Source organism: Ursus maritimus, unplaced genomic scaffold, assembly GCF_017311325.1.
Source record: "Ursus maritimus isolate PB19 unplaced genomic scaffold, ASM1731132v1 scaffold_4, whole genome shotgun sequence".
NCBI lineage: Eukaryota > Metazoa > Chordata > Mammalia > Carnivora > Ursidae > Ursus > Ursus maritimus.
In genome coordinates this window covers 15,439,417-15,459,101 of record NW_024426552.1, presented here as the reverse complement: position 1 = coordinate 15,459,101, position 19,685 = coordinate 15,439,417, and the positions used below count along the sequence as shown (strand labels likewise).

The following is a 19,685-nucleotide window of genomic DNA, read 5'->3' as shown; positions in this document are numbered from 1 at the left end:
TATCCCAAGCAGGATATATAAAAAGGAACCCACACCAAGACACATAATGGCACAACTACAAAAAAACAAAAGGAAAAACAAAAGCAAAACAAAGAGTAAACCTTAAAAGTGGCCAGATGAAAAAGACAAACTACCATCAAAGGAAGGACAGTAAGACTGACATCTAACTTCAACAGCAACAATGAAAGTCAGAATACAGTGGAATATCTTCAACAAGAAAACAACTGCCAATATTTAATCCTGTACCGAGTAAAAATTTATGTCAGTGAGAGTGAAGGGGTGCCTAGCTGGTTCAGTCGGTAGAGCATGAGACTCGTGATCTTCGGGTTGTAGGTTTGAGCCCATATTGGGTGTAGAGACTACTTGAAAAAATAAAACACTTTAAAAAAAAAAGAATGAAAGTGAAATAAAAACATCTTCTGATAGAAGAAAGAAAAAGACTTCATCACTGGCAGACCAACACAAAAAGAAATCCAAAGGATATGTTCTACATACAAGGCAGATGATCCCAGATGGAAGGTAAGAGATGAAAAAAGGAATAAAGAGCAAACAAAGCAACAAATATGTAGGTAAATCTAAATGAAGATTCAAAGTATAATAATAATATTATCTGGGATTAAAAAAATACACATACACATATATCTAACCCCAAAAAGTACTTTATTTCTGCATATTTTATATAAAATATTACCAAATCAATGTTAACACTGTATTTAAAAAGATAAACACACAGCATGACTAGTTTATCTCCTAAATGCTAGGCTGGAAATTATATGATCATTTAAATCTATTAGAAAAAGCAATTAAGAAAAGTTCATCATTAATTTATGATAAATACTCAGTAAATTAAGAATAATAAGGAAATTTTAAACCTTATGAGATCTACAGAAAGCATCAAAAAAAAAAAAAAAAAAGAACTGGAAAGTAACCAAAATAAGTAACTATAATCATAGCAAAATAACAGGCTATAAAAAATATTCAGAAAGATTTAAACACTGGCTATTAGAACTAACAAGAGTTTGAGAATGTTGCTGAATATAAAATTAACATACAAAAGTATAAGATACCTATATCAGCACAAACAAAACTCATTTCACAATAGCAGAAAAAAACTAAACATGTTCAGGATGGAACACGTTATAAAATATTATTTTAGGATGAAAAGGGCCTAACATACTCTAAAAATTTTTGAAAAAGAACAAAGTTGGAGAGTTTCCAAATTCATTACAAAACAATAATAATCAATAGAGTGTGTACTGGTGTAAGGATAAACACGTAAATAAATGGAACAGAATAAAGAGTCTAAAATTAAAATCTAAGATATATGGTCAACTGAATTTTGACAAAGGTGCCAGAGTAAGGGTAAGACAGTCTTTCAACTTTCAAGACATTTCTATGAAAAAATATTAATTTGGGGCATGTGGGTAGCTCAGTGGGTGACTCCACCTTTGGCTCAGGTCATGATCCCAGGGTCATGGGATTGAGTCCTGTATCAGGCTCCCTACTCAGCGGGGAATCTGCTTCTCCCTCTCCCTCTGCCCCTCTCCCCCCACCATGCTCTCTCTCTCTCTCTCAAATAAATAAATAAAAACTTTAAAAAAATTAATTTGACACTCACCATTATATCACACACAAAAACTAATTCTAAATGAACCTAAACTATAAAACTTCTAGAATAGAGAAAATCTTTGCAACCTTGAGGTAGGCAAGATTTTAGGTAAGAAATCAAAAGCAAGAATTATAAAAGAAAAAAATGTAAATTGCACTTCATAAAGATTAAAAACCTACTCTCTAAAAACAGTAACAAAATGAAAAGTTAAGCCAAAGGCTGGAAGAAAACATTCAATATTCTTTATCTGACAAAATGCTTGCATCCACATAAATAAAGCACATTCACAACTCAAAAATAAAAACCAAAAACTCGATTTTAACATGGGTAAAAGAGGGGCACCTGGCTGGCTCAGTCAGTAGAGCATCCAACTCTTGATCTCATGTTGTGAGTTCAAGCCCCGTGTTGGGCATGGAGCCTACTTAAAATTTTTTAATTAAAAATTTTTTAAAAATGGGGTGCCTGGGTGGCTCAGTCAGTTAAGCATCTGATTCTTGATTTCGGCTCAGGTCACGATCTCAGGGTGACGAGATCAAGCCCCATGTCAGCTCCATGATGGGCCTGGAGACTATTTGGGATTCTCTCTCTCTCCCTCGCCCTCTGCCCCTCCCCCACTGCTGTTGCATGTGCACGCTCTCTCTTAAAAAAAAAAAAAAATACAAAAAGCCAAGTAGAAACTTTAGAAATAAAAAATAAATTAAAAAGTGAGAAAAAGGTTTGCACAAACACCTCAAAAAAGATACACAAATAGCCAAGAAGCACATTAAAAGATGTTCAACACCATCAGCCATCAGTGACACACAAATTAAAATCGCAATGAAAAATCTCTACCGCAGAGATCAGTAAACATTTTCTTTAAAGAGCTAGACAGTAAATAGTTTAGGCTTTGTAAGGCATATGCTCTCTCCCAACTACTTAACTCTGCCTTATTAGCATGAAAGCAGCCACAGACAATACAAAATACTATTTATAAAAATAGACATGCAGGATTTTGACACATGAACTATATATACAGTTTGCTGATCCCTGATCCCACATCCAGGAGGATGACTTAAATTAAAATAACTGACAATACTGAAGAGAGGATATGGAGCAACTAAAAATCTCATACACTGCTGATAAAAGTGTATACAATCACTCTGGTCAAAGGTTTGGTAATTTCTTACAAATTTAATATACTTACCCTATCAACCATCGATTTCTTTCCTTGCCCAAGAAAAATGAAAACCCAGGTTCATACAAAGACTACATGAAACTAAGCAATAAAAAGAAATGGACTACTGATACACGCAACAACAATGAATGATTCTTAAAAACATTATACTGAGCAAAAGAAGCCTGAGAGTAATGTTTGGCTCCATTTATATGAAAATCTACAAAAGACTAATCTGCAGTGACAGAAAGAAGATCATTGGTTCCCTAGAGTTAGGGGGAGGATGACATAAGGAACCCATTTTGGGTAATAAAAAAATTTTGTATCCTTTTTTTAAATGTTTTATATCTTGACTGTAGTGATTACATGGATATGTACACGTAGATAGGTATATATACTTGTCAAAACTTATCAAACTCTGCCTAAAATGGCCACATTTTACTGTGAGTAAACTGTACCACAATAAAGTTGATTTACAAATTATTCTAGGAGGGGCACCTGGGTGGCTCAGTTAGTTGAGTGTCCAACTCTTGACTTCGGCTTGGGTCATGATCTCAGGGTCATGGGATTGAGCCCAGAGGCGGGCTCCGTGCTCAGCGTAGAGTCGGCTTGAGATTCTCTGTCTCCCTCTCCCTTTGTTCCTCCCCCAACCCACCCTTGTTTGCTCTTTCTCTAAAATAAATAAATAAAATCTTAAAAAAAATTTCAGAATATTTTTTAAATACCTGAATAAAGTGAGAGACAACAGATTCATCATAAAGAGAGCAATAAAAATAGCAAGCCTCCCCAAATCATTCACTGCAATCCCAATCAATATTCCAGTGAGACTTTTTTGAGGAATTCAATAAATTTACTGAAATTTACATAGAAGAATGAAGGGTTTTTTTTTTTTTAAGTAACCTCTACCCCCAACGTGGGACTCAAACTTTTGACCCTGAGACCAACAGCTGTATGCTGTACCGACTGAGCCAGCCAGGTGCCCTGGAAGAATAAAGTTCTAAAACAACTTGGTCAATCTTGAAGATAAGGGTAAAAAAAAAGTGACTCACTGGACCACGTAGTATTAGGACATATCATAATATCATGTTAACATGTCATATTAAAATGGAATGGATGCAAACTTCTGGTACCGGCATAAGAAGAAACAAAAACTAATGGACCAGAAGATACGATTTAGTGATAACCTTATGAACATGTAGAAATTTAATGCACCATAATGGCAGGACCACAAATCAGTAGGGAAAGAATGAACAGTTTACTAGGTAATGTTGGAAAACTGGCTCACTATACATGAAGAGAAAGGTAACGAGATCTCTACTTAACATTGTATAAAAAGGTGGATTACTGATGGATTAAAGACTTCATATGAGAAGTAAAAGTACTAAAATAGATATAATTATTAAAAAGATAAGAATATTTTTATGGCTTAAGGGGCGCCTGGGTGGCACAGCGGTTAAGTGTCTGCCTTCAGCTCAGGGAGTGATCCCGGCGTTATGGAATCGAGCCCCACATCAGGCTCCTCTGCTATGAGCCTGCTTCTTCCTCTCCCACTCCCCCTGCTTGTGTTCCCTCTCTCGCTGGCTGTCTCTATCTCTGTCGAATAAATAAATAAAATCTTTAAAAAAAAAAAAAGTTAAAAAAAAAAAGAATATTTTTATGGCTTAAAAGTGGGAAAGGCCTTCATACGGCAAAATCAGTAACTTTGATTACATGAAAATTACAATTTCTTTCTAAAGAGCTCATAGGAGGGGCACCTGGGTGCTTTAGTCAGTTAAGCAGCTGCCTTCGGCTCAGATCATGATCCCAGGACCTTGCATTTGAGCCCTATATCAGTCTCCCTGCTCAGCGGGAAGCCTGCTTCTCCTCCCTCTGCCGCTCCCCCTGCTTGTGCTTGCTTGCTCTCTCTCTCTAATAAATAAAAAATAAACAATTTTAAATAAATAAATGAATGAATAAATAGGACACAGGAAAGGTGACAGAATGGGAGATTATTTGCAATGGCTAAAAACAACAAAAGTTCAAGTATTTAGGATATACAAAGAACTCTTGTAAAAATAAGAAAACAACTATAAAAGAAAGATATAAACAAGTAGTTTACAGAAGAAGCACAAAAATTTTAACAGCTTATGTAGAGATGCTAAAAGTCACTAGTTAGCAGAGTAATTAAAGAGAGCTATCATTTAAACTCCTGTTAGACTGATAAAAATTAGGGGGCTAAATGATGCTTAGTCCTGGCTAGAATATAAGGATATATAAGACTCATGACGCAATGATAGTTGAGTCTAGAGTAATGTTCAGGTGAACAACCTGGCACCACTCAAAAAGTATGCATACACTCTTTGATTCAACAATTCAGAAGTTAAGAGAATTTCAGAAAAAGAAGTCCTTGCAGATTTGAAGGGATCTGAATGAAGATGTTCACTGCTGCACTGTTTGTGAGGGCAGGGAACTGGAGGCAATCAGGGCATCTACCACTGAAAGAATGCGGGGGGGGGCGTGTAAAATGGATGGAAGGGATGCAAATTTCTGAATATTACATAGCAGTTAGAAAGCATGGAACAAATATACATATAAGAACATGACAGATTTAAAGTATTTTAGTACTTTTTCTTATTTTTTTAATTTTTTATTTTACGGAGAAAGAGAGAATCTTAAGCAGGCTCCATGACTGAGCCTGATGAAAGGCTCAATCTCATGATCCTGAGATCATGACCTGAGTCAAAATGAAGGGTTGAGGCACTTAACCAACTGAGCCACCCAGTACTTAAAAAGTACTAAGTAAAAAATACATGGAACGAAATGTAACACAATACCATTTATATGAATTAAAAATACATGCAAAAAGGCTATGATGTGTCTAACAGAGAAAATACATGTTAGATAAGCTTCATTCAGGCATGACTTCAGGTGCTACTATGAGTTCGATTTTAATGAATCAACAATATATATTAAGATGTCTTTAGACAAACATACATAAAACAAAGTTATATATTGACCAACTGACAAAAATGTTTTGACCAGAGACTCGCAGGCACCAAATCTTTATTTTCCTTAAAGCAATGCTTCAGTATTCACTAATTCCATGTTCGTGGGTTCTTACTATAACCTAATTACCATGAATAACAAGCATCAACTTTACATACAAAAGGACGTACACTAAGCACATTTAGAATGGTTAGCTGGTAGAAGTAGAGGAGAAGTAGAAGAGAAGAGAAGTAGAGAAGTAGAAGAGAGGGAAGCAGAGACAAAAGAGAAAAAGAGTTAGGATAGTCTCACACAAAGCAACAATTTTAAAGCACCATAAAAGAAGAGTGTGATAATATAACTGAATTTGAGGTCTAAATAACTAAACAAAAAAGTGAAAATACGATAACATCGCAGTAAAAGAGGAATTCAGTCCAACCACGTAGATGTGTTCACAAGCATAAAGCAGAAATATAAACTAACAATATCAGAGTGGGAAAAAGGAATCACAGAAATGTTTATAATAAAAGATTAAGATACCTGAGGTATACTGTGTTTTCCATACTTCCAAAACTTATTCTGTGATAAAAGAGACTTAAATTTCTCCTCCAGCGAATCAAGCTCATTATCAGGTAAGAGGCAGAGCAATTTTTTTAATGCCAATAAGGAACAAGTTACAACCCGGTAGAATTTAGCTTCTCTTTCTTCCTCTGGAACCGTTCTTGATGTGAAAAGAAAATAAATATATATAAGGATTGAGAATAAGCCAAACTACGTATTTGGCACTTCTATTTTAAATGTTTTATCATTAAATATCTACTGAAGTTGCTTTATTTCTACATTCTATCTCCCTGTGCCAACCCTCCTCCCTTAAAATACAAACATAAACAGAATTTTATTCACACATTTTTCAACTAATACAAGGTGAAAGCAGATGAAAAGCTGTGGCTTGAAAAAAAGTGTGCAAATATACTGCTCTCAGTAGCAAGATGATTCTAGGAAATAAGTATCAGTGCATCTAAGACTATTCTCCATTATGAACTTCTAATAGTTTGATTAGTACATGAAAGTAAATGGGACATTTTACTACTCTTTAAACAGAACTATTCATAGTTCTTCACTATTTCAACCAGACCTTAAAATGATTCCTGCCAGTACTATCAAAAGGTAAATGCGGGAAAAATATAAAAATATTTATTTGTAAAAGAACCAAACACATAACTCCCAGATAATTCAAGTTAAATAGGAGAACAACTTGCAAGTAAAAACACGTAAAACAGCACCTGGCATATAGCACTATATTAAGTATTTTCATCTCTACTTTTACAATCCCTTTTTTAAAAAATCTGACCTTGAAATTATCATCTTATTACCTATGAGCGAAACAAATCCTTAACATGAGTTACACAAACAGAACATAACTTACTGTGGGTCACTGAGTGTATCAGGTGTTTCTTTTATAAGATGATCCTGCAGCACCTACAGGCGGGGGGGAATTCCATAGCCTTGAGATTTTATTGAACTGTCAATGGTGAACAGTTAGAACATAAACCTTATCTGACCTAAAAGTTTTTACCCCTTCCCCAAAAAGAGTAGCAAAATTAAGCAGCAAAACTAAAAGGTTTGAATTTTACCAATCTTTCTTTCCCTATCAATCCCCAAGGTTGACTGCTTTGGGGGTAAAAAGGAGAGGTACTTCTGAACATCCCCAGTACCTGTCGAGAGGAATTTTCCCTTAAATACTCCTGGTCTTTTGCTCCTCCATTCCTCTTGTACATAGCAGTGAAGTAGAATTCCCGATGAGTAAGTTCAGGAGAGAAATTTAGGTTATTTTCCTCTCCCCTCTTTTTGAGCACCTCCCAGCCCACAGAGGAGACCACACATTGTGCTCTGCTTCATCATGGAGGAAAGTCTAAGGTTCCATTCAAACTGGGTAAGTCTGCCTACTTCCAGGGTGCAGACTAGGGAACCCACTGTTCTAGTACCCCTTTTATCAGCAATAACAGGTAACATTTACTTAGCTTTTCCGCATGTCAGGTATTTCTTTAAGCACATTTCATCCATTAACTAAATTAATCCTCAGAACTACTCAATGAAGTAGAATTTTCACTTTAATTGATGAAGAAAAGGAGGCACAGAAACTTGCCCAAGGTCACACGCATAATTAATGGCATAGTCTGACTAGAACCCAATGGTATGACCTGGAGCCTATGTTCTTATAGATAGTATAACGTAGTATCTGTAAGTCTAACATTTCCGTCTTCATTTGCCTAACTCCTCTCTACAAAATTGGTTTTGAACTTGGGAAAGTTCAAACTCAATATCGGCAAGAACTGTGACATAACCAAGTAAAGGGAAAATAAAGGAGGAAATAATCCACGTATTCAGTGATCAGTTATCCATCCATAACAAAGCCAAGAACAAAAACCAACCAAACAAAAAACTATGAACAGCCAAATTAGGTTGCCTCAAAATTCATTTTCTAAAACTCCTAGTGTCCCAACTCATCACACTTCACTCTCACAACACTTATCACTTGATATTTTAAATAAATCAATAACTGTTGAGTTAGACAACTCCCTTTGAGAAGATGATTAAAGCCACAAACCCTGTCCCTAGAAAAATAAACTTCGTAAACCTGAAAAATAAAGAATGGAAGAACCGAGAACCTAAATGGGGAACCAGAATGCACACGTGTGTATGCATGTGTGTAGGAGAGGTGTTAGATGGAAAGATCAGATAGGTAAGCCTATTTATATGGCCTTTTGAAGGGCAATTTATGACTATCTATAAAAATTTTAAATGTTCTTATCCTTTGACCCAACCTATGGTTACCAGAAATTCTACTATCACTCCCACAGGGTGTGAAGAGATCTATTCAAGAATGTTCACTGAAGCAGTATTTGTTATAATAAAAAACTGAGGGAAACCCCAAATGTTTATTAATATAAAAGGAGTTAACTAAACTGTTGTACATCCATATCAGAAAGCCAACAAAAAGAATGAAGTAGATGTATATACCTGTATTGATACAGAAATAGGGGGGAAAATAAACTTAGATTTTTGATGTATTCTTTCTTCAGATTTTATAACATAAAGCACAAACCTAAATCTTTAAAGGTACTACGACAAAGATTTATAAATTAAAGATGAAAAATTTAAATAACTTAGATTCAATCCAAAATGTTACTTATGTTAAAAATCAAAAACGGTCAATTTTGTTAAACATCATTTTTAAAAGGTCCTCTTCCATTAGGAATATTTCACTTACTTATTCCTAAGGCCAGGTAAAAGGGCTGTCATTATAATATGCCTTATATCCCTTAAATACTTGAGAAAAAAAAATAGAGAACAGTTCTAAGAACTTACACTTGTAATTTCATCCTTACAAAATGCTATGGCTTCAGGTTGCTTGCTTGGAGGGAAAGCTGCTTCGAAGGCATCCTTTGCTGCACATGCAGCTGGTGTGTAAGTATCACACTGAGCCATTAGCCAATAGCCCATTAAACTTTTCAAATAAGGAGCCAAGTGTTTCTTCACTTTAAGTATAAGTTTTTCAAAAGCCTGCTGTGTGGCTTCTCGAACCCGGCGATCATGATCCTATTGAAAATACAACGTGGTTTAAAATAGCTCTAGCCCATAAAAATACAAACATAGACATTTCTGGATATGCTATGATGACCCATTAATAAGAATTCACCTATGTGCAGAGCTAAACTAAAATTAGTAAGTTTAAAAATTGTGAGAAATTTCATTAAATTTGATTTTTTCTTTTTCCCTTCTTGCAATGAGATAAAGACTACTCAAGATAGACTCAAGATTAGGCCTTGATTATTGAGCAATTCACACTCACTCTTTTGCAGCAAACAGGCAAAGAAATTAAACTGTCAAATTTTACTATGACTAGAAAGTATCTAGGTAATTCTCTAGTAATTACCTAATTTCTGAAAACAGATTCCCAATACACTTTATACAACTAACATGATTCAATCTGCATAATACTGACATAACATTTTATAATCCTCACCAAAAATGATCATATAAATTTAATAGTCCCCATGACTTCAATTATAACAAAAAAAAACCTAGTGTAAGTTTTTTAATACTTACAAGTGAAATTTTGCAGAAAATTCTTGGCCAGTATGGAAGAACTCCTTTTACAACTTCTGTGTCTCTCTCTGTACACATGGTTCCAAATTCCTGCATAGCCTAAAAATAAATTAGCAACATTACTAAGGATCAACAGTCACAATATTGGCTATTGATTATATTTATTCTGTTCTAGAAGCTTAGTCTATTTTGTGTAATGGGAGAATACACTGCTTCTGTTTATGTCATGGGACTTTAGAGTTCCTTCACACATACTATGATAGAAACTTTTCATTTTCTAAAAAAAAATAAAATGTATACAAACAAAAAACTCCATTTAATATTATAGGGTCAAAATTACATTCTCTAATGGGAAAACCCATACACCTAGTATTTCGAAGTAGTTCAAATATGTGCAGAACAACAAACTAATTTATAGCCCAGAAGATAAAAGGTAAAAACTAAGCTTAAGTCTATATGCCAGAAAAAAGTACAATTGTAAAAGAACTTATTAGTGATAAACAATTGCTCATTTTTCTTTACATAAAATATACCAATGACATTTTGTTCTAACAAAAGGATTTTCTTGATCATTTTTGTGAAAAACATAAAACTTGCTTTTAATTTTGTTGTGACATCTTTCTTAGAAAGTTTCCGCAGCACCATTCGGAAATCAGAATCTACAAGACTGTCAATTTCTTCAGCTCCTTGAATAGCAGGAACATAGCCTAGGTCACTCTGAGATGTTCCAAAACCAATAAATCCAGGCACCGTTCCCTGTTCTTTGGCAAGCAGTTCTGCAGCTCGGCCACTGTTTGAAGGCTGATAAGAAAGTTGGGAGAAAAAAAGTCAGAGTCCAGGAACTGTTCAAAATTTAACTTTGAGTTCTTGTCCTTGACAATTCTCAGAGAGGAACAAGGTTTTATTTGAGAACTTTTTAAAAAGATTTTATTTATTTATTTCAGAGAGTGAGAGAGTGAGAACACAAGTGGGGAGAGAGGCAGAAGGAGAGGGAGAAGCAGACTTCCTGATGAGCAGTGAGCCTGACACGGGACTCGATCTCAGGACCCTGGAATCCCAGGACCCGAGCCAAAGGCAGATGCTTAGCCAACTGAGCCACCCAGGCACCCTTATTTGAACTTTTTAATCCTAGCCTAAGATTTTATCTACTGCAATGTTCCCATCACCAAGAACCTATCAATAATGATCCTAGTGTTATTTCCTGGTCCGCTAAAGATCAGAACAATGTTAGTTAAATTGGATACAGTCCATTAGTGGCTCACGATATCAACTTAATGGGTCATGACAGCATTTCAAAAAAATAGAATAAAACTCAGAATGCATCACTGTGGTAAGAATAAGTACTATTTTGTAAAATTTTAAAATTTCCAAATTAGTATAAAGAGTATATATACACACATATGTGTACTATGCAATGATATAAAATTAATTCACACATGAATTACATCTTTTCATTCATCCATTCAACAAATATTTATTAAACCACCACCATGGGACATGTCTAATGATAGCTGTTTCTAAGATTAGGAGTTCCTTGAGGGCAGACACACTCATTTCCACATACTCAAAGGTACCCTAACTTCTTTGAGCTATAATGGATACAAATTACATTACTATGGACATAAAATCAATACAATGGTTATGATACAAGATACGCTCCTTTGAAACATAGTCAGTAGTCTGTTAGATGGATACTTAATATAGTAGCTTCCTAGTGCAAAAAGTTAAGGGATTGGTTGTGACAAAAAAAATATTTAAACTGTTGAAAGAAAGTACCATATTTATTGTCATCTAATAGAAAAATACCTCTGGGACGCCTGGGTGGCTCAGTCGGTTAAGCTCCGACTGTTGGTTTCAGCTCAGATCATGATCTCAGGGTTGTGAGACTAAGCCCTGCATTGGACTCCGTGCTCAGCACGGAGTCTGCTTGAGATTCTCTCTCTCTCCCTCTCCCCCAGCTGACACGCACTCTAAGATTTTAAATAAAATCTTGGGGAAAAAAAAAAGAATAAAATGCCTCAGTTCAATGCCCAGGATGACATTACAATCCATTTAAATTCACCTGTTCCTTAAAAAAATTAATTAATTAATTAATTAATTAATTCACCTGTTTCTGATGTCTTTCTATGAGTGGTTGAAAGGGCCATCCAAATGTGTGATTCAATTTGCTCATACTTAGCAAAATTGTGTTTGGAAAACTCATTTGTCAAGAAATAATCTGGACTACTTTCTAAACTGAAATGAGTGACCAGAAATGAAAATGATAACCTGAATTACACTTTTTTTTTTTCAAAACAGTAGCATTTAAGACTGATTTCAAAAAAGGTTCTCTATTTTAGAACTTTCTTAAAATGAACTAACATTATTCAGTTCACCTTTCTCAATACTGGTACATAAATAAACAGCTACAATAGAATTTAGTGAACTATAATACATTTCTGAAAACTAAATATGATAACAGTAGGACATCAGAATTTTATCTATAACATCATTTATAAACAGTTTTATTATAAAACAGAATAATGAAATAGTATAAAAATTAATGCTAAAAGCTAAAGGAGTCAAGGGGTGCCTGGATCGCTCAGTTGGTCAAGCATCCCACTCTTGATCTCAGCTCGTCTTGATCTTAGGGTAGTGTATTTTAAAAAAAAGAAAAAAAAAGCTAAAGGAGTCAAGACTGAATTCTGAACTGACCTGAAATATCCAAGTTGATAGTGATACCTTCATACAGAAGAAAAGGTATCAGATTTCCAACTTCCAATTTTAAAGCAACAAATCATTTCAAATTGTATCTTTTATTCAATGTCTACTTTGAGTTTTAAAATAAAGTTACTGTTTGTTACTTCCTCCACTGCATGTTAAATGCTTACACCTATAGTTCGAAAATTAAGAACCTTCATTCTATTTCTGGAAGTTAATTTTCTTATACTACACCTACTTCATTCTTTTGTACCTGTCTTCTAGAAGTAGTAGAGGTGGCAATCCTGAGTCTAGAGTTTAAAAGCCAAACTCAGGAAGACTTACAAGGTCTTTCCCCATCTGGCCTTAGCTTTTCCCACGCTTATCTCCTGACACTCTTTTCTTCCCTTGTCACAGTTCCTCCCCTCCTCTCCCAATTTTGCTACCACCACTTATATTCCAGTCCCAAAGTGAATTCCCAGATCTCTGAGTATGCTATGCCTTTCACGATTGGATCTTTGTGTAATCTTTTCTCTCCACCTGAAAACCTTTTCTTCCTTTTCATTGCCTGACAAACTTCTACTCATCCTTCAAAACACACTCTTGTTTTCAATGCTTGCGTCCCTCAGGTCAATTACCATTCTTTTTCTGTTCCCCATTTTCTTTCTACTCATACCTATATCATAATTCTTTAATATATTATAATCATTTGCTCACTTATATGTCTACCATCAAATTAATAGTTCAAGAAAAACAACTGTCTATGATCTTTGAGTACATGGCATTCAGTACTCAGTCTTCTGTTGAATGAAAGAATGCCATTCTAAAGTTCCAATCTCAATTAAGCAACTTCCCCGAGCTACATGAGTTTAGGTAAATTAATTTCTCTAAGCCTCAGTACCATCATCTGTAAAATGAGACAAGAGTATTACTTGGGTTGTCAAAATTAAACGTAAATTTTTAAACTATTAAAATTGATTCCAGCAAGAATCACCAAAGGATGCTAAAACCATTAGATGAAAGTCTGTGAGAGAACAGATTATTCCCAGTCTCAAAATACCATTCCCTATGTTATCTGTCAATAGCCAATAGAAAAAGATACCTTTACAATGGACATCACCTTAACCAAGTGATTAAATAACACCAATAATGGGACAAACAAGCATCATGTGCACGCTGATGCACTGAAGATGATACATCATCTATGAAGCATTCCTGTCAAAAATTGTTGAAACTGAAACTAACCATAAGGAACAATTAGACAATTCTAAATTAAGCAAAACAATTGGCCTAGACTTTTCCAAATTGTCCCTGTCGTAAAAGAACTGCCCTCAAAAGAAACAGAAAAGAAAAGAAAAAAACCCTACAGGAAAACTACCTAGAGCTAAATGATTAAATGAATGGAATCACTCAATCCCTGATTGCATCTTAGGTGTTTTTAAAAATGCTGTATCTAAAAACAAGTTATAGAGAACATTACTGAGATGACTATAGGGATCTGATTACAATGTTTTATATTATTAGACAGTAGTAGCATACTGAAGTTAAATTTTCTGCATGTTGTAATTGTTCATGGTTATGAAGAAGAATGGCATTTGTTTCAAATGTACATGTTGAAGTACTTAGGAGTTAAATGTCATGATACATACAACTAATTCCCATATGGTCCAGCAAAATACATATATTTAGAGAAAGAAAACAAATGTGACCAAATATTAACAACTAATGAATCTAGGTAAAAAACATATGGCTTGTCAGTCTAATATTTTTGCAACTTATCCTCGTATTTGGAATATTTTAAAAAATAAAACAAAAAATTGTTTAAATAAAAAAAATTAAATGAGAATGCAAGTAAAGTGCTTAACACAGTACCAGCACAAGGCAAGTTACTATTATTACAGTTGGTACTATATACCAAAAACAGAGTAAGTGACAGATCTAAGAAAATGTTGTACTAATATCACTACAATTTAATCAGAAACAGGAAAAATGCACTCTCATAAAACTGGACTGTGCCATAACAAGCCTAATACCATAAAAATATATCATTATAACATCCCTAATCATAAGTTTAATCCACTTCGGGGTCTTCTTTACACAAGTATTTAGGGGCACCAGGGTGGCTCAGTTGTTTAGCATCTGCCTTCCACTCAGGTCATGATCCCAGGGTCCTGGGATCCAGCCCAGAGTGGTGGGCTCCCTGCTCAGTAGGAAGCCTGCTTCCCCCTCTCCCTCTGTTGCTCTCCCTGCTTGTGGCCTCTCTCTCTCTCAAATAAATAAATAAATAAATAAATAAAATATTTTTAAAAAATAAGTAGTGAGCTTCTACTATATGCTAGTCATTGTTCCAGACTCCTAGGACAACAGCCTTCATAAAAACACCTGCATTCATAATACAGCTCAGTGAAGCAAGACAGTAAATGAAGAGAGACAGTAAATTACATAGTATGTGAGAAGTCCTAGGTGCAAAGGAGTAAAATAAAGCACGAAAGGAGCACAGGGAGTGGGAGGAGGGCTACAATTTAAAATAGGGCGATCATGACAGACCTCACTGGGTTGTCTCAGGCAAAATTTGTAGCCGCCTAACAAAAGACCGTTAGGGAGCCTGTCAGGCAAGGTCAAGGCTCGGTGAGGAGGTCAGTGTGGCTGGATGGTGCGAGCGAGGAAGCTGAAGATGGTGCCAGAGAAGGGAAGGGGCCAGAGGCTGACCACATACCATGTATACCATTGTAAAGGATTTGGCCTTTACCCCCGAGGAATGTGGGGAGCCTCAGCAGGTTTTTGAGCAAAAGAGCGACATGACCCGAGATGCCTTGCACACCAGGCTCATTTTAAATGCTCTCTACCCAACTCCCTTGTTCCCAGTGCCACCCACCCCCACCCCTGCTAGCCCGGCCAGGTAACCTTCCAGTTGAAACGGATACTGAACCATTTCTTAATGGAAATTGTAGGGTGTGTGCTCGGGTGGAGAGAGCTCTGGCATGGAACATCTTTTCTCTCACAAATCCCCAATCTGCTCAGAGACAACCCACCCCGTTCGAGGACGCATACACAAGAGAGAGGTCACACTCACACGCAAACACACGCCTCCCTACAGCTGTGCTCCACACGCCCTCCGGACGTGCGCGTGATAGAGCCAGCTGCTGTGAGATGAGGACTCCCGAGTCCAACGAGCCCCTCCGTACTCACCCTCAGATTCCCCTTGGTCCGCTGCTTGTTCTTCCCGCCCATGGTCGCGGTCTCAGACGCACTCTCAGCCCTCAGCCCCCTGGTTGACACGGCCGGGCCACAACTTCCGGCCCCTAGCGCCGGAAAAGGGCCGACTAGAGCGACTTCCCCAGCCCTCCCCTTCCGCCACCCACCCCACCCTCCTGCTGCCCCACTTCCGCTCCCGCCTCCAGCCGCGTCCTTCCCCATCCGCCGGGGAAAACGTCACAACTAGAGCCACGCCTGTCTGAGTGACGTCATCCGTGCCCAATAGGAAGATATGCATGAGCCCTGAGGCTTCAAATCCTGTCTTTTCCCGCTTTCTGGGAGCGGGATTTGTTTCCCTCTTAGAGGGTAGGAAATTGGGATGACCCGTAGTAGGAGCATTTTCACATAAAGGTAGCAGAAGAATGACATGGTAGTGGCTGTGAAAACTGGGAAATAGTTGACCTAAAATGCAATCACTAGCATCACCTGGGCGTTTACTAGAAATGTCCAGGAGCCTCTGGGTGGCGCAGTTGGTTAAGCCACCAACTCTTGATTTCTGCGCTGTTCCTGATCTGGGCATCATGGAATTGAGCCCCGCCTCTGGCTCTGTGCTCTAGTGGGCTTCATAGTCTCTCACCCTCTCCCTCAGCCCCTCCTGCTTGTGCTCTTTCTCTCTCTCAAATAGATAAATAAATCTTTAAAAAAAATGCAGACTGTCAGGTCCACCTTAGGAGTGTTGAATCTGGATTTTTTAAGAAAGAGCCTCCATGCCCAGCGTGGAGCCCAAGGGGCGGGGGAGGGGTGCTGAACCCAGGACCCTGAGATCAAGACCCGAGCTGAGATGAAGAGTCAGAAGCTTAACCGACTGAGCCACCCAGGCTCAGGTCTGCGTTTTGAGTGTACCTATAAAATACTCTCTACGCTACTCTGATGCCATACTTTCAGACTGTTCCTCCTAACTTTCCTTTCTTTGGTTTTCTTTGATGACTCATTTGCTTCCACGGAGTTTTCAAATGTCGAATATTGGAGTCCCACAGGATTCTGTTCAGGCCATTTGCTCTCTTCATCCATAGTTTCTACCTATGCAATTCCATCCATATTCACAGCTTTTTGCCTAAATTTATATGCAGTCCAGACCTTTTTACAACAAAGACCGATGTACACAATTTCTATTAGAAGGCTTAATTTGAATGTATTTTGGGCACTCAAACTCAAATTCATCAAAATGGAATTATTTTACCCCACGCTTCGTTGTCTTGTATTGTCTACTGTGGTAAAATGCACCACAATAAATTCACCTTCACAAGTCACACTTGTGGGAATAAACCTTACTATCACTCTCTCCCTTGTACCTCTATTCAGTAGATTATCAAATCCTAACAACTTAACCCCCTAAGTATCTTCCAAATGTATCCACATTTCTTTTTTTTTAAGAGATTTATTTATTTATTTATTTATTTATTTATTTATTTCTGAGAGAGAGAGAAAGATTGAGAGCAGGGGAGGGGCGGAGGGTGAGAATCCTCAAGCAGAGGGAGAGAGAGAAGCAGGTTGAGCCCAGACGCAGCTCGATCCCTGCACTCCAAGATCATGCCCTGAGCCAAAGGGAGAGGCTTAACTGCCTGAGCCACCCAGGTGCCCCAAGATTTTGTTTTTAAGTATCTCAAAACTATCTAAAAAGCTCACTTGAACGGATACACATGAAGAATGGCTAAAAATATTTTGAAAAGCAAACAGAAAACAACTATTCATCCTAACAAACTTTAAAATGTAACATATTGCCACAACAATCCAAACAGCATTGGTTAGGAATATATAGTGAAACAGAATGGCACATTCAGAAGCCCACCTTCAGGTTCTGCTAAAAGCGGCATCTCAACCCTCTGAAGAATGTGGATTGTCCAACAAATATCATTGAAACAACTGGTTACTTTTTGAGGAAACAACTTAAATACCTATTTCATGCAGCACTCTAAAATGAATTGCTGATGACTGAACATTAAAAATGAAGCCATAAGATGTTGCATAGAGATAGACACATATGTCACAAAAGTACAAAGAAATGTATGGGAATGATAAATACTTTCAGGGTGGGGTTAATCTGCCAAGGATTGTTGTAATAAGCAAAGGTACTCAAGCAGATTTCAACTACACTGGTAAAGTTTTATTTCTTAAACTGGGTTGCAAGACTATGACTGTTCATTGTTTTATTCTTTTTACCTTTTTGTACAAGGTAAATAGGTATTCATGGATAAATAGAATGAATGTTGCATATCTTTTTCACAAGATTTTTTTGAAGCAATCTCCACACCTAACATGGGGCTTGAATTCACAGCCCCAAGATCAAGAAAGATGTTCTACTGACCGAGCCAGGCAGGCACTCCTTTCACAAGATTTTTAAAACAAACAAAATTACAAGATTATATAAATAGATATATTATATTATTATCCTGGAGTAGGAAAAGTGTTGGGGAAGGTCATGGAAAAGAAATAACTCCTGGTTGACCCATGAGCTGGACCCAGGCACTGGGGGGCTCCTCGCCCCCCGTCTGCCCCCCTCCCTTGAAATGTGGGTTCCATTTGCCTTTCTTGCTCCCAGAGACTGATCTAAGGACCCAGCCTTGAGGTAATGATGTGGTGTTAAGAACTCCTGCAAAGTATATGTGACTGAACCTAGTTAAAACCTCTTTACATAAACTTTTAAGATTTAGTGGGCTGGTGTGGGGACTCATTCATCTTGCTGCCACCCAAGAAAGCCTCCTATGTAATTTCCCTTTGTTTATTAAAACTGCCACTTGGGGCGCCTAGGTGGCTCTGCCGTTAAGCATCTGCCTTTGGCTCAGGTCATGATCCCAGGGTGCTGGGATCGAGCCCCGTGTCGGGCTCCCTGCTCACTGGGAAGCCTGCTTCTACCTCTCCCACTCCACCTGCTTGTGTTCCCTCTCTCGCTGTATCTCTCTCTATCAAATAAATAAAATCTTTAAAAAAAAACCAAAACTGCCACTTAACAGGGTCAATGTCTCAAGCTATAAGGTAATTAGTGTGTCACAATACATGGTGTGAAAGTAAGATGGACTAATGGGAGAAAGCTGCTTGTTTTCTAAGACTTTTTATAATACCAAAAGGCCTAAAACTGGATGAATATTTAAAGAAATTATTAAAATACAGAAAGATGATAAACCCTGAGTGTATTTCTTTTAAGCCTAAGTAAGTGCATTGAAAAGTTAAGAATATAATATTTTGGTATTGTAGATCCCAATTATTTATTTACCTGGGTCAGATTTATTAAACATTCTCATCATACAATTAATAAATTTTAGATAGCAGACTTTCTTGATTATTGGCCTTTGGTTTTACGTTTTGCAACTCTGAAAAAGTGGATTTATTCTGCTTGCATTATCTTCATCGCCAACACATACAGAATAAAAATCATACTAAGTAAGTTTAAAAAAATATGTTATTTTTTTATTTGACAGTGAGAGAGAGAGCACAATCGGGGGAGCAGCAGGCAGAGGGAGAGGGAAAAGAAGGCTCCCCACAGAGCAAGGAGCCTGATGTGGGGCTCAACCCAGGACCCTGAGATCATGACCCAAGCTGAAGGCAGATGCCTAACCGACTGAGCCACCCAGGCACCCTGGCATCTTCTAATTTTGTACTCACTTGACTGTTCTTTTAAAAAATAAAGCTTATTTTCTCTATTATTCTGCCTAAAATATATTATCATTCTTTAACAGAGAGTTGTTGAAAATGTATTCCAAATTACCATAATATGGCTTAAAAAGGCAACAAGGAAATATGACTACCTCCCTGAAGCAACAAAAATTCAAGTTTTGAGATCAAAAGGCAAATAATAAAAAAAGATTAGAGTATTCTTAAAGTGCGCAATAAACAAGTTTCCACCAAACATGACTCCCTCTAGTTTTGCCACTCAATGCACAAATTTTGTTCAGGCATATACCTATAACAATATATAAT

The 19,685-nt window shown here is 37.0% G+C and overlaps 1 protein-coding gene across 4 annotated transcripts in view; it reads right to left on the bottom strand.

The window, feature by feature from the left end:
- The window catches only part of LTN1 (listerin E3 ubiquitin protein ligase 1), a 65,328-nt gene extending 49,467 nt beyond the window's left edge, over positions 1–15,861 (bottom strand). For 2 of the 4 annotated variants that reach the window (XM_008701785.2, XM_008701783.2), the window contains exons 1-6: positions 15,705–15,860; positions 10,434–10,637; positions 9,837–9,935; positions 9,096–9,326; positions 7,153–7,205; positions 6,267–6,447 (exon numbers count right to left, since the gene is read on the bottom strand). In XM_008701785.2, coding sequence (XP_008700007.1) covers positions 6,267–6,447; positions 7,153–7,205; positions 9,096–9,326; positions 9,837–9,935; positions 10,434–10,637; positions 15,705–15,746 — 810 coding nt within the window. In that variant the 5' untranslated portion in view covers positions 15,747–15,860. Of the gene's footprint in view, positions 1–6,266; positions 6,448–7,152; positions 7,206–9,095; positions 9,327–9,836; positions 9,936–10,433; positions 10,638–15,704 lie in introns of all 4 variants that reach the window. The other 2 variants (XM_008701784.2, XM_040621070.1) reach the window with 2 other exon arrangements.
- Positions 15,862–19,685: the final 3,824 nt, after the last annotated feature.